This window comes from Cantharellus anzutake (assembly GCF_015039405.1).
Source record: "Cantharellus anzutake strain C23 chromosome Unknown EI90scaffold_69, whole genome shotgun sequence".
Classification (NCBI taxonomy): Eukaryota; Fungi; Basidiomycota; class Agaricomycetes; order Cantharellales; family Hydnaceae; genus Cantharellus; species Cantharellus anzutake.
The window spans coordinates 20,786-35,333 of NW_024067019.1; the positions used below are offsets into that span (position 1 = coordinate 20,786).

At 48.5% G+C, this 14,548-nt stretch overlaps 6 protein-coding genes across 6 annotated transcripts; 3 read left to right on the forward strand and 3 right to left on the reverse strand.

Moving 5' to 3' along the window:
* Window positions 1–571: 571 nt before the first annotated feature.
* On the forward strand, window positions 572–1,563 carry EI90DRAFT_2837864 (EXS family-domain-containing protein; the record flags this gene model as incomplete). Its single annotated transcript, XM_039053671.1, has 6 exons — window positions 572–805; window positions 869–1,006; window positions 1,070–1,156; window positions 1,207–1,224; window positions 1,277–1,403; window positions 1,463–1,563. Coding segments are annotated over 6 exons (705 nt in total), but the record flags the coding sequence as incomplete, so codon positions are not given.
* Window positions 1,564–2,511: 948 nt separating this feature from the next.
* EI90DRAFT_3130735 (uncharacterized protein) lies at window positions 2,512–3,496 on the reverse strand (the record flags this gene model as incomplete). The annotated part of the gene is made up of 6 exons (XM_039064335.1): window positions 2,512–2,622; window positions 2,688–2,740; window positions 2,817–2,970; window positions 3,043–3,200; window positions 3,270–3,423; window positions 3,479–3,496. 6 exons carry the CDS (start codon window positions 3,494–3,496, stop codon window positions 2,512–2,514), a joined length of 648 nt encoding a protein of 215 aa, XP_038910984.1.
* Window positions 3,497–4,160: 664 nt separating this feature from the next.
* EI90DRAFT_3019991 (uncharacterized protein) lies at window positions 4,161–5,754 on the forward strand (the record flags this gene model as incomplete). Its single annotated transcript, XM_039057446.1, has 7 exons — window positions 4,161–4,233; window positions 4,296–4,462; window positions 4,515–4,697; window positions 4,836–5,000; window positions 5,059–5,217; window positions 5,275–5,532; window positions 5,638–5,754. 7 exons carry the CDS (start codon window positions 4,161–4,163, stop codon window positions 5,752–5,754), a joined length of 1,122 nt encoding a protein of 373 aa, XP_038910985.1.
* A 2,749-nt stretch (window positions 5,755–8,503) lies between these two features.
* Window positions 8,504–9,317, forward strand: EI90DRAFT_2400248 (uncharacterized protein). The gene is made up of 2 exons (XM_039052972.1): window positions 8,504–8,580; window positions 8,675–9,317. Exon 2 carries the CDS (start codon window positions 8,714–8,716, stop codon window positions 9,215–9,217), a length of 504 nt encoding a protein of 167 aa, XP_038910986.1. The 5' UTR covers window positions 8,504–8,580; window positions 8,675–8,713; the 3' UTR covers window positions 9,218–9,317.
* Window positions 9,318–10,296: 979 nt separating this feature from the next.
* Window positions 10,297–11,527, reverse strand: EI90DRAFT_3019992 (uncharacterized protein; the record flags this gene model as incomplete). The annotated part of the gene is made up of 5 exons (XM_039057447.1): window positions 10,297–10,419; window positions 10,456–10,491; window positions 10,605–10,641; window positions 10,810–11,036; window positions 11,171–11,527. The coding sequence occupies 5 exons, from the start codon at window positions 11,525–11,527 to the stop codon at window positions 10,297–10,299; spliced, it is 780 nt and encodes a 259-aa protein (XP_038910987.1).
* A 1,881-nt stretch (window positions 11,528–13,408) lies between these two features.
* On the reverse strand, window positions 13,409–14,253 carry EI90DRAFT_3292457 (uncharacterized protein; the record flags this gene model as incomplete). Its single annotated transcript, XM_039067336.1, has 4 exons — window positions 13,409–13,535; window positions 13,563–13,801; window positions 14,028–14,114; window positions 14,173–14,253. The coding sequence occupies 4 exons, from the start codon at window positions 14,251–14,253 to the stop codon at window positions 13,409–13,411; spliced, it is 534 nt and encodes a 177-aa protein (XP_038910988.1).
* Window positions 14,254–14,548: the final 295 nt, after the last annotated feature.

Here is a 14,548-nt window from a genome sequence, read left to right on the forward strand (position 1 = left end):
TACTTATTGGAGCCAACATGCTTGTGTGGAAACGACATCGGATCAACTACGGTTTCATCTTCGGTAAGCTCACCACAAAACTTATCCTACCCATATTTTGACACCCTGTTATGTTGTTGCCAATTCACCGTAGAGCTTGATGTCCGGACAATGATCGATCCTCGTCAATACGTCGAGATACCCTCATTCGCATTCCTTACGTTATCCTACTGTGCGCTACTCTCGTTCAGTCGTGTTGGCAACATTGCTGCAACTACCTGGCCATTAGGTACTCCCCGTTTTTATCCGCTTAATATTTGCCATTTGCTCATACTTGCGCGACAGTCTGGCTTGGATTCACGATTTGTTTTGTTCTGAACCCGTTGCCTATGTTCGCAAGATCATCAAGGCATTGGTTTTTGAAGAAATTCTTGACATTGTTCGTCTCTGGTCTCGTCCCTGTCGAGGTAGGCATCCTCTTGTTGGGAATTAGCCTACAGACATGCTGAATGTAATGGGGTGTCCATCTTCTAAGTTTTCAGGCAAGCAGAAATGTCACTACTCCCAACGCAAATCAGCTCTGATCCATACTTTCGCAGACTTCTGGCTCGGTGACCAATTCTGCAGTCTTACATTCTCCCTCGCTTCCCTCTGGACTCTTGCATGTTCAGTCCACAATGACTGGGCTCCCGATAGCTATGAAAAATGCGGACTTGCGCATCATTGGCAGACGCCGTTTGTTTTGAGCTGCATGCCGTCGTTGATACGCTTTGTTCAATGCCTAAAACGTTATTCCGACAGCGGACTTCGCATGCACATGATCAATGTCAGTCTGACTCCATCGTAGCAGTCATTTACTTGCCTGGTCTTCTGATGTGGGTACCCTCAGGGCGGAAAATATCTATCGAGTGTGATGTACTATGTTTTCTACTACCTGTGGAGGCACAACGGCGCAAAAATCGGAGACACTGCCTTCATACTGCTTTGCCTCAGTGGATCAGTCATGTCACTCTACACATCGGCATGGGTACAGTTTATCGCTGGTTTTGCATTTCGTCAAGCTCTCTGATCTGAATGTCACGTTCCCTAGGACCTGCTCGTAGACTGGTCCTTACTTGATCCGATGGCGGAGTACAGGTTCCTCCGCACCGAGCTCTTATACAGGGACTATATTCCGGTGCGCCACCAGGCCCAGCTATGGTAACTTGCTCACGTTTCGTCGGACAGCGTTATTATTTTGCAATCGTGAGCACTAAGGCAGTATTATTACTGGATATGTCCTGATGGTAGTTGCTAGGTATCCAACGTGCTTATTCGTTTTATTTGGTTCTCTTACTTTCTGGTGCCTTCGGGGCTGAACATCACGCCGAGAACGTTCATTGCCGCGTTTCTTGAAATCCTTCGCAGGGCCCACTGGAATATCTGTGCGTCCCTGGTGCCCCATCTGTCTGAATTTGTAAACTTGACATTTTGACACATGAAGACCGTCTGGAAAACGAACAGCTGGGTAACATGGACCAGTACCGGGCAACGCGGGAGATTCCACTGCCGTACACCTTCCAAGATGAAGGTGAGGACGACAATCGAGCCTCGACTGGCTTGAAAAAGGCCTTCTCGGGACGCCTACGGGACTTCAATCTCCCATCTGTGCGTTTACCGCAGATGAATACAGGGCACATCCGCGAGGTTCCATAAGGCAAGCTTGTATGAACTAACTCTTCGCTTTGCGGACGTTGCGTGTGTAGATTGGGCATCTGTGTTGATTGACCGAAGCATGCAACTAGTCATCACAAGCCGTGCAGTGACCACTCACCCAACTATCATGTGTAACCACAAGAGCTTTATGACGGCGTCTACTCTCTCTCTCTGCAGACCCACGTGTTCCTCTGAAACTGTTCGTATGCGCTATAAAAATACTCTTTTTTTGTAAATAGAGATTCTTAAAACGTCTGAGATATTAGGGACTTAGATTTGACCCGATTTCCAGCCGTTTCTGGATAATCACAAGACCCGCCTCAACAATAAATGTTTTATACTATACTGAGTATAACACGCTACTTTACAACCGCTATCCTGATATTTCTGACTTTCCATTGTCTTGCTTTGTTTGATTTATGTAATATAATATAATTTCGATGGTATCTGTTCTGCGCGGCTGGGCCCACCCGAACAGGGCATTTTCAACAGGGGGGCCCCTACCACCACACGCTATGATGTAAGCTGTGATCAATGGTCGAGCTTGTAAGGAATTTGCTCCCAGGTTCTTTTCGCTGCTTCGCAATTCTTAGATATGTTATGTATTACCTAATTTTCGACAGTGACACCCTCTGATTGTACTTCGGAGACACCAAAGGTGAAGCTGAAACTTTGTGGATCTCTGCAATTATCACCTCAATCTTGGCGGAGGTCATTAACGGAACAACTGAGTCATAATTTATCTACCTGGTCCTTCACAAACTGGGAGTCACCCATGCTGCGTCGCTATGCCCTAGTCCGCTCTTGTATCAGTTCAGAGCTGAAGGATGTGGCGGTTCATCCCTGGGAAATAGTGGGTATGTTGCGAACCTCGTCTTCCTCATTTTTCAGTAACACATCTTTCAAGTCTTGAAGAGCTCTATGCTCGTCCTGGGCCAAGGCTTGTTGCTGACACAGTCAAATGTTAGACATACGGGGAATTATATACTCTAACACATTTAACTCTAACATACGATTGATTTTAAATGTTTAAGTCGCTTCTCTCTCTCTTCGACCAAGGCCTTCCCTAGTTTTTATACAGGGTTGCTATGAATGAACAACCATATTATTTTCGCGTCCTGATGGTGTTTTGAAGGACTAACCCTGGCGTGTCCATATGGAGGTTGGAGACTCCGGAGGTATAGCATTGGTTGCAAATTGCCATATGAAGCTATTTCGCGTAAGGAACGAAAACAGCCCATAAACTAATCCTGAGGGCTCAATGGTATGGGGGAAACTCTTTTGATGATAGCAGATCTTCTCTCATTGAGTTCTGAAGAGGTGGGATGAGGAAGGTCTGTGGATCGATCTGAGTGAAATAGCACTTACGAGGGTTGCAATGGGTAGAGTCCAAACAAATAATACCACGAGATTCAGAGGTACAAAAAAATGACCAGGAGTAGGAACTAGTGCAATAAACGGGCGGGGTGCAGTGAATAATGGGGCACTGGTTTTCGATTCGGCTTCGACATACGGCTGGGCCATGTCTAATAATTCGACCTCATGAAAATTAACGCATTCATGCACAGGATCCGGTATCAATAGCAAACCCTAACCAAATGCTTGCGATTTACTGGGCTCAGGGCACCGGTATGATGGATCTTTCTTTTGATCACGTTGAAGGGATTCATAGAAGGTAAGAGGACTGATATCGTCTTCAGGAGACCTCGCATTCGGAAGATTAGGGCCACTAGGCGTCTGCATCTGCGCCTGCTGATAAAATAATCTCAGTGGGCAGATCTTCTATGCAAAAGATGAAGCTTACTCTCAGAGGCCCTGTCATGTTGTGAGAAAACTAGCGATGTATAAATGCTAGACAATTACACGTTAATGGTCTAATATGACCAAGAAGTACGATTCACCTCTGTTCACGATAGTGTAACTGGGGAGAGAAAAAACAGTCGCGACGAGTGGCTTTTAAGCCTACAACGCCGCCTATCAACAAGAAGAATAAAATGGGAATAGTGGACAATCCTAGGTGGCTGATAGGTCTGTGCGCCACTATAGTGGGACGTCGACCTTTTCTCTAATACATGTCCCTGGTCCCTGTCGAGGTAAGGAAGAACACAGGGCAGTGGAATTTGGGCATACTGAGTGTATGGACTCCGGCGCATGTCTCGGCTTGCTCAGCCCAAGGCAGGTTGGGCCCGATACCTCCTAGACGCAAAGTGGACACTCCAGTATAGATCCGCCATCAGAGCTGTCGATCTCAGCCTCGAACACACTGACCAGGTTGAAGGGTCCTGAGTGCGACATGATATCTTGGTCACCTGAAGCTCCCACTCTCGGAAACGATTTGCGGGCTCAAGCAGCGTCAAATGAGAACTTGTTGAGTAAACAAACACATCCACTTTGACGGCATCTTTGTGATGCGCGCGTCTATCACGTCTCTATTGGTTCTTCCGGAGGAAAGCCCGGCCCAGACCTCTATTACACCTACTGCAACAATGTCAGGCCATCAGAATCCCGGGAATGCTGTTGCTGGCACCGCTATCGAAAATCCCATTGATCCCATTGATAGTGAGTGAGCTATATGCAGTGCCTTGGGTATTTCGTGTTCCAGCCTTCTAACTCCTTATCAGAAGCGATCTCTATGTTATTGCCGTCTCAGCGTAGCACCGCTGAAGGATGTTCCCATGACACGATCCCCTCCTTCGCTTCGACCTCGACTTTGCCAGGCTTTTTGCCGGCAGCCACCGAGCCTTCCGCTTTTCCAGAACCAGCCTCGGTCGATGATTTTCTCTTCGAGGTAAGAATAAATTTTACGATACCTTGAACCCTCACTCATCTGAGTTTTAAAGCTCGATGGAGGCATCGAACCGACACTCAAGCCTCCGCTGCCTGATGACATACCTTCTACAACGGCAATATCACCTCGTGGCCGACTTAGCGTCCCATTTTCCCGAACGCCCACTTTATCATCCACAATTGCCCCATCTGTTGCATCTTCTACGTCTTTTACATCGTCCTTAAGGAAGAAAGTCGTAAGCATTGCATCAGCAGGCGCTTTCTTCGCCGAATGCTTGGACTCAAGGCCATATCGAATTTTTTCTGTGCGAACGTTTTGCAAAAGTTTATTCAACAGTCGTCGTGCTGCTGACGCCAGGATTGTGTCCGTCCAGCGATATGGGGATCTTCAAGGGGTGCCGCATCGATTTCTCATCCTCCATGTCACCCGAGTCGATGGAAGGGAGTTCTACCTTCGGTTGGATCGCAGACGGGACCGCCAAGTTCCCTTGTTGTTGTTTGGGGTGCGGGATTTGGGGACGTCACGCGCGATAGATACGGTATGTAACAGACTCTTCGATGTCCTCACCGCAGCTAAGAGGCGGTACTACTTGATAGGCTGCTGTTTCTGGCAGACTCGACCACCTTCTTGATTTCACCAACACCAAGTCCGGCATAGAGGCTGTCATCGTCTTCCCTACTCCTGCTCCTTTGATCGCAGCTGCGCAAATTCTGTACGCAATCGCAGCGGAATCTCCTGGTTACAAGCTAACCAAAGTAAGCATCAATTCTCGATCCTGTGTCACCATTAGTTGATTCATCAGCTACGTGTAGGAAAATTGTTGGTTCTTTGCTTCCACCATTCAGGAAGTCTTGGTGCGGGGTTTCGGGGGGGTGTATGAGAGAGGGTCGCTTAACCATCCCACAATCGGTGCTGGGAAACGAGATGGCATTAAAGATCTGGCATATTCACACCTTGAAAAGCAAATCAATGACAAGTCGGAGGCAATTCTTAGATATGCCAATTTAATTGCAGAATCAAAGCTGACGCAGGCTATCAAGTCCGTCCTCGACGCTGTAAAATATCACCATGTGAGAGAATAGTCCACATGCCATGCTATTCACCATTGGGTAACTGATCCAGTTTGAGCCAGAAGTTTGTTTATCACTATTTTTCCCTACTCAACGCATCTCAAGTCTCCTCATCCACCTGAGGACTCCTTGCTGCACTGCAGCAGGCATTACACGAACATCTACATGGGTACTATGGGATTCAAGGAGCACGCATATTCTCGAACGGTTTCACTGAGTTAGTAAATTTGTTGCCAACTGCACTTTTCACGGATTTCCGTTAAACTTTTGCTTTGCAGTGAATTAATTCGGATGCTCCCATCTTTGGAACATCCTCAAGAAGATGGCATCATCACTCCAATATCATCTATCATAGGCATCTTGGATTCATCGGTATGCAGATTATGCTGTCGGAGTCGTGAACTGTCTAATCTGTCCACTAGCTACAGGAGGGTCTTATACTGCATCGCCCTTCCCCAGTTACCTATGATTCATTCAAAAGTGACCTGGATCCATTTTTCAAGCTCTCTCCAGGGAAAGACATGGTGGTTTTTGCATTGGAGCTGCTTGGACGATGTGCAGTGCTGGATCAGTTGCCAACGCTATGGCATTTCCAAGTAGATGCAGACATTCCTAATCTTCAACATGAGTTTGAGAGGCTGATGACGACGCAGCTGAAGTTTGTGTGCCGTCATTGGATTATTCTCCTTTGTAAGTCGGGCAAGTCCCAGGACGATGAAATAATGAAGGCCCTTTCTGGCACTGTCCCGGCCCTTCTCCACTGGATTGCGGCAATGGGGATCATGGGTGAAATTGGCCAAGCGTGCCAAGGCATGAAAGAATTACAGCGATGGCTAGTACGTCAACAATTACATGGGTACTAGTGTATGGCTCACTTTGGTGTTTTGAAGGTTGACATTCAAGCAGTCAATTGTATAAGTCACGTAATTCGCGACCTGCTCTGTCTAGTCGAGCAATCCCGGAGTGCATTAGCAGCCTCGTCCTTATCTATACTTGGGAATAGCCATCCATTTATTCCCTCAGGTAGCGCATTGAGTGCAACATTCCCAACAAAGTGGACTGTTGAATGCCAGATTATTTCTCATGAAACGAATAGTAGCCAACCATGGCCGCAAATGGAGATAATCCACAGCCCAAGTGAACCCCGCTCCGTGGTATTTTCTCCAGATGGCTGTCATCTAGTCTCAGCTTGTATGGATGGCATTGTACGCATCTGGGATGTGGCGACGAGAACACCTCTTCGGGAAATGAAGGGACATACTGGTGGGGCCAATTCCGTTGCATATTCACCAGATGGCGTTCATCTGGCCTCAGCCTCAGATGATCGCACTTTGCGTTTCTGGGATGCAGCAACGGGAGAATGCCTTCGAGAACTGAAGGGACATGCTGGCGTGGTGAGATCTGTGACATTTTCCCCTGATGGCCTTTGTCTGGCCTCGGCCTCGTACGATCACACTGTGCGAGTTTGGGATACAGCAACAGGCGAGCTCCTCCGAGAATTGAAGGACCATGATAATTCTGTCCGTTCCGTTTCCTTTTCACCAGATGGGCGTTATCTAGCCTCAGATGATAACAACGTGCGTATTTGGGATGTATCAACAGGTGTACTTGTTCGAACACTGGAGGAACATGCCGACTATGTCTATTTTGTGAAGTTCTCACCATATGGATGTTATCTGGCCTCAGCCTTGTCGAGTAGTACCATACATGTCTGGAATGTGGCAACAGGTGCCCCGCTTCGAAAGCTGAAGGGACATACCAATGGTGTCGAGTCCTTGGATTTCTCACCGGATGGTCATCATCTAGCCTCGGCCTCAGGTGACTGCATGGTGCGCATCTGGGATGTGGCAACAGGAGCGCTTCTTCGAGAGCTGAAAGGGCATACCGATCGGGTTTGGTCCATGAATTTTTCGCCAGATGGTTGTTATCTGACCTCGGCATCTCGGGATGGCACTGTAGGTGTCTGGGATGCGACAATGGAAATACCTCCTCGAGAGCTGAAGCCAATGAAAGGCCATGTTGGCACCGTCTCCTGCGTGGAGTTTTCGCCTGATGGCTGCCATCTTGTTTCAGCCTCCAAGGGTGGCAGAGTGCGTACCTGGGTCATTGCCGACAGGAGTTGCATTGGGCAGAGACAGCTCAATTTTCGACCCTACCATATTTTATTTTCCATCGATACCTTAACACTCCGCATCCAAGGTCGGAAAGAGACGAAATATTTCAGCTTCCCAGAGTTGGGCGACGTATCCAATCCAAGTTCAACATCCTTCCGCAAATCTCCACCATCCCATCTCTTTCTTGATCACAACGCTCTTTGCATCAAGCGTAAAAACCTTTCCCTGCACATTTGTTGGCTACCCAACTACTTCAGACCCAGCTCTCCAATCGCGGAACACTATAACCATGTTAGCATTGGTGGAAAAGAAGGGACGATTGCATTCATCAACTTGAACGGACTTGTGCCCCCTGCCGATTAGCACTTGTGTAGTATGACTGAGGTTATACAAGGGACTCATTGTAACTGCTAATACTAAATTAGCTGGTGTCATCAGTTTCAACTGTCGATGGAAGGTGAACCTATTCTGAATTCTATTGGCTTCCTGCTATTACGCGACGATCAACCAGCGAGGACGCATGGCATATATATGGATCGATATGTTGTATGAGTCCGTCCATGATGACCAATCTATGATTATTCGATTCCCCATGAACCCTGGCCTGCCCCTGCTGGAATGGCCTTCGAAGCCTCGATCTACCCATCAAGCGCTAATCAATATCGACTATTGGCTGCAAGGTAAGAAACCTCTTGCGCACTTCCGGCTCGTCTCTAGTGGCGTGTGCGTATCAAATTGCCTCAGTACTAAACCTTGTCTGGTGCCCACGGTATAGTAAAGTCTGCAAATTCTTCGGCAGGCCAGTTAAGTTTGGTGGAGGTTCCCATGGGCTTGGAGCAGCAGCAACTACCAGATTCGACTTACTCCTTGCGCTTGATTAGATTGCACTTACGAGGACAAGAAACGAAGGGGCAAAATTAAAAGGCCAAGATACGTATGTTCCTTCTAGTATTTCAGTGCCACTCTTTGGCGCAAATATATAACTGGGCTCCTTATTTTCGGCTCATACATATTAATATCGATTCAAGCAGAAGGAAATTTGTCCAAGCTGAACAGGCTGACCGTTCATGCGCGCACTGACGTTGCTTCGTTCCGAAAGCATAGCTCGGAAACGATGGCCAGTCTCCGACTATCCGGACTTGTTTCCAACTAGAACTGGCTTCAGGCATATGGGGGTGCGTGGACCAAGTAGTAGAACGAACAAACTAAAACGAAAAAGTGAAGGTTACGACGGTATATCGTGGCATGGCTCTGTGCGCACGACTAATCCTTTTCTCGCGTGGCGCTTCCAATGCATTCTAGGAATGAGCGGTTCAGTTGTTTGGTCTGAAGCTGAGAAACCTCGGCTAACTCGATTTGGGAAGACCTATCCGACCCAATTCCAGCATAACCCAGCTTTATCTCTCTCCGCATCATGCAAGCGTGGACGTTTTCCTACGTGTTTGTTGGACTTTAAGCCCTGTTCTCCCATTGCCGAACACGTTAGCATCGGGGGAGAAGCAGGGATGATTGCGTTCATCAATATTATTAGCTATTACGCCACTGAACCGACTGGCGAGAATTCTTGGTAACATACTGACATCATCATTTCCACGCCAACGTCGGTCGAGTTCACAATGTCTCATTTTCTGATTATTCGGTTCCTGCGGACCCTGCAGAACGGCTGCGAAATGAATCTCCTCACCAAGTGTTAATCGATATTGACGATCGGCTGCGAGGGCACAGATCTCTTCCTTGTACGCTCTTGGATATGCATTTGGTAGAGTGCACATGCGGAACTGCCTAGGGTACCTATGGTAACGCACCTAAAGCCTATCTCTGGTGATGCAACGGTCTAATGATCTAAACCAACAAATGCCTTCGCTAGCCGGTCATCAAATCTACGTGATCTTAGAGTAATATTTGGTGAGGAAAAATATGATTCAAGTGACCACGGGTTTGGAGCAGCATGCAGTGGGTCTCATCACAGTGGCGTGTCGGTGGAGTCGACAATCACATACATTGTGGGGGTGATCGATGCTCGACGCCGAGGGAAAAAGCTAGCCGGTTTGGTGAGCTTAGGAACGATTAAATGGAGTGGAGCTTGGGGGTGGCATGGGCCAGTGTGAGAGTTGCATCGAGCGGTGGGGATGTGGGTGCAAGGACATCAGTTGTGCGTCCGTCCATTCATCGGTGCAGCCTGTTCGTCCCAAGATCATGGAGCGGCAGTAGCATGCAGAGGAAAAAGGAAATGAATATGGGTTAGCGTCCATCTTGAAGCGTGTGTTGGGGAACGAATGGAATGGTAAGATAAATGCATTCCTGAAGTGATTAGTTTTGAGCGCAGCGCATCGAACAAAACCCGTTTGCACCGAGCACCGTCCTCTTCGTTGTCTCGTTTAGTACGTTCCGCTCAGGAGGTGAAGGGCTGGTTTGAATTTGAGGCTAGATCTATATCGTGTGTGGTGCGTTGCGTGGATTGGGTACGGATATAGCTCAAGGATGTCTACCGTTGGACGGTGGCCAAGGCATAGGCACAATTATAGATTGCGGGTGCGATATTGAGGAGGAAGGGGAAAGGATAGTTGTACAATCGATTGATTGGGTGATTGAGTGTTTGTCGCTGCAGGCGGAGAGACGGAGGGAAAGCACGGACTATCACGGATTACGGTTAGTGCACGCCAGGCCAGATAATGTTCTCGGATTTAGGGCGTTGCTGAACGCTACTCTTCGGCCATTCGCGTGGGCGCAATCCAGAGATAAAGATGAGAATCACAGCCAATGCCATCTCTGCCTGTACCGCACACACTGTGGTTCAAGAAGAAAGCACATGGAGAGTTGCGTCGTCTTGTTTGGCGAATTCCGCCTGAGAAGGGGAAGTATGATATAGATGCTAGGTCAGAGTCAGATCGAACGTCATCGGGTTGTGGATACGCAAACAGGAGGTTGAGCGACATCCAAGCGACCACATGTGGTTACATGATGGTGCACTGTGGGCCAGAGGAGGGGACGGATACTGAAACGGAGAAGTAGAGGGCGGTGAAGATGAACAGTTGCTGCAGCGAAGTGCAACCACTACTTATCAACCGGGTGACCGTGTTCGTTTAAACCTGGTCCCATCGTCAATCGAAATTTCCATAATAAGCGGGTACGACATGGCCCGCCGTGTAAATGCAACACGCACTTAGCCGCTTGCATCGTTGGCAAGTTGTGAAACCGCTCCCCGGGAAAATACTTGGCGACCTTTTCGACAAAGCCGTTCGTAGTGTTCATCATGTAGCTGAAAAAAGATTCTGGGAGCAGGCTGACGTCTTCAAAGTCGATCAAGACTATTCTTTCCGACACCACAAGGAAGTTGCCGACTGTGGGATCGGCCTGAATGAAGACGGACTTCTCCATGCGGGCGGTGGCCTAAATTTAGAAGGAGATTTACTCAGCTGTCTGAAAATACGTAGCAAAGTGTAACCGTAACCCTATTCACATATCTCTCAACGGCACCGATGCTTGTGGCGGGCTGGCCCGCCCCCCAATTGGCCAATCGGCACATCGGGCGGAGCGGGGACGCGACGGAGCCAATCCAAGGCATTCGCAACCGCGCAGTAGCCAAGCGCATGCTGACTGGGGTTCGTACATTCCAACCAGGTTCCAATGGTGGGAGCATCGATGAACTCCGAAACCAGGTATGCGACATAGTCGTGGGTGAAGTGGGTGATGACCTTCGGAATGATTGGTGCGTCTGGGTCATCTCGTTGCGTCTTGGCCTCGTAGAGGAGCGATGGATCTCCAAACTTGATAAAGTAGTCCCCCCAACGTAGGTTATGGTTAGTGGTGTCGCTTTCGAGAGCCTCGGCGCTAACTGCGACGATTGAACCACAAAATGGGTCAAGGGAGTCAAAGGACATGTCGAAAGAGCTTGACCCATTCGTATCCAACTTCTTCGTTTCAGTATCGTCCGTCCCGCTACTCTGGCCCACAGTGCGCCATCGTGTCGTAGTTTGGATGTCGCTCTTCCTCCTGTTGCGTATCCTCAACGCGACGACGTTCGATCCGACTTCAACTTAACGTCTCTATATCATACTTTGCGGAATCCGTCAAACAAGACGACGCAAGGGACCACTCTCCATGTGCATTCTTCTTCCAACGTTCAGTATCAATGGTGCACGCGTCCTTTTCATTCTCCTAAGTCCCCGTGAATCATGAACTGCAGCGTGTGCGGCATGGGGCAGAGATGGCGTTGGTTATGATTCTCATCTTTATCCCCCGATTGCGCCCACACGAATGGCCAAAGAGTAGCGTTCAGCAACGCACTAAATCCGAGAACATTATATTCATCTGATGCGTGCACTAATAGCAATCTGTGATATCTACCCTTTTCTTTTATTCGCGGTCAGACTCACAACTCGAGTACGAACTGTCACGCTACTGTGAGTGAAGGCGGAGCGGAGATGTGTACATTTAAACTCCTGAATGTTTCGCACTTGGAATACTACGTGGACTCAGCGGTGCACGCAGCCTTGTCCTGCCCAATTCTCTTCCTCCAGCTCATTTCCGATCGTGTTTCCACCTGCAACGACGAACACTCAATCACCCAATCAATCGATTGTACAACTCTCCTTTTCCCTTCCTCCTCAATATCACACCCGCAATCTATAATTGTGCCTATGCCTTGGCCACCGTCCAACGGTACACATCTTTGAGCTATATCCGTACCCCTCTTCATTCTCTTCCCATCACAATCGAACCCTTTTCGTTTAGGCAGCTGCGTATGTGCCCCCCCATTGGCCAACCCACGCAACGCGCCACACGTGATCTAGATCTAGCCTGAACCAGGCCGAGCGGAACCCACTAAACGAGACAACGAAGAGGACCATAACTCGGTGCAAACGGGTTTGGTTCGATCCCGTTCCTTGCGCTCAAAACTAATCACTTGCTAATCCATATTCATTTCTTTTTTTCCTCTGCATCCTACAGCCGCTCCATGACCTCGGGACGAACAAGCTGCACCGATGAATGGACGGACGCACAAGTGATGTCCCTGCACCCACATCCCCACCGCTCGATGCAGCTCTCACACTGGCCCACGCCACCCCCAGGCTCCATTCAATCATTCCGAAGCTCACCATACCAGCTAACTTTTGCCTTCAGCGTCGAGCGTCGATCATTGTGGGTGATCGTCGTCTCCACTGACACGGCTGCATGCTGCTCCAAACTTATGGTCATTTTTCCTCACCAAATATCGCTCTAAGATCGCGTAGATTCAATGACCGGCTAGCCAAGGCATTTGTTGGTCTAGATCATTAGACCGTTGCATCCACCAGGCAGGCTTTAGGTGCGTAACCATAGGTACCCTAGGCAGTTTCGTATGCAAATACATGTCCATGAGCGTGCAAGGAAGAGGTCTGTGCCCTCACAGCCGATCGTCAATATCGATTAGCACTCGGTGAGGGGGTGCTTCAAGGTCGCTTCGCGGCCGTTCTGCAGGGTACGCAGGAATTGAATAATCAGAGAATGAGATTATCGTGAACTCGACGTTGGGACGACACACGGAAACGATCGATGATGTTAGTGAGTTGGCTAATTATGTACATATGCCAAGAATTTTCGCTAGTTGGTTCAAGTGGCGTAATAATTAGCTAAAAAATAATTTAGTATTGGCAGCTGAGCTCTACGCAATATCTCAGACGTTTTAAGAATTCCTATTTACAAGGAGTATCTTCATAGCGCACATGAACTGGTAGTAGATGCAGTTACAAAGCTCGTGGTTACACAGGATAGTCGAGTGGTCATGGCACGGCTTGTGATGACCAGTTGCATGCTTCGGTCAACCAACACATATGCCCAATCTGCACGCGCAACGTCCGCGAAGGGAAGAGTTGATACAAGCTCGTCTTACGGAACCTCATGGATGTGCTTTGTATTCATTTGCGGTAAACGCACAGATGGGAGTTTGAAGTCCCGTAGGCGTCCTGAGAAGGCCTTTTCAAGCCAGATGAAGCTGGATTGTCGTCCTCGCCTTCGTCTTGGAAGGTGTACAGCAATGGGATCTCCCGCGTTGCCCGGTACTGGTCCATGTTACCCAGCTGTTCGTTTTCCAGACGGTCTTCATGTGTCAAAATGTCAAAATTACAGTTCCAGACAGATGGGACACCAGAGATGCACAGATATTCCAGTGGGCCCTACGAAGGATTTCGAGAAACGCGGCAATGAACGTTCTCGGCATGATGTTCAGCCCCGAAGGCACCAGAAAGTAAGAGAACCATAACGAATAAGCACGTTGAATACCTAGCAACTACCATCAGGACATATCCAGTAACAATACTGCCTTAGTGCTCACGATTGCAAAATAATAATGCTGTCCGGCGAAACGTGAGCAAGTTACCATAGCTGGGCCTGGTGGCGCACCGGAATATAGTCCCTGTATAAGAGCTCGGTGCAGAGGAACTTGTGCTCCGCCATCGGATTAAGTAAGGACCAGTCTACGAGTAGGTCCTGGGGAACGTGACATTCAGATCAGAGAGCTTGACGAAATGTAAAACCAGCAATAAACTGTACCCAACATGAGTATGAAGGCAGTGTCTCCAATTTTTGCGCCGTTGTGCCTCCACAGGTAGTAGAAAACATAGTACATCACCACACTCGATAGGTATTTTCCGCCCTGAGGGTACCCACATTAGAAGACCAAGCAACTAAATGCACTGAAGAAAGCGTATCAACGACGGCATGTAGCTTAAAACAAACGGCGTCTGCCAATGATGCGCAAGTCCGCATTTTTCATAGCTGTCGGGAGCCCAGTGATTGTGGACTGAACATGCAAGAGTCCAGAGGGAAGCAAGGGAGAATGTAAGACTGCAGAATTGGTCACCGAGCCAGAAGTCTGCGAAAGTATGGATCAGAGCTGATTTGCGTTTGAGCCCCGGGTCTGG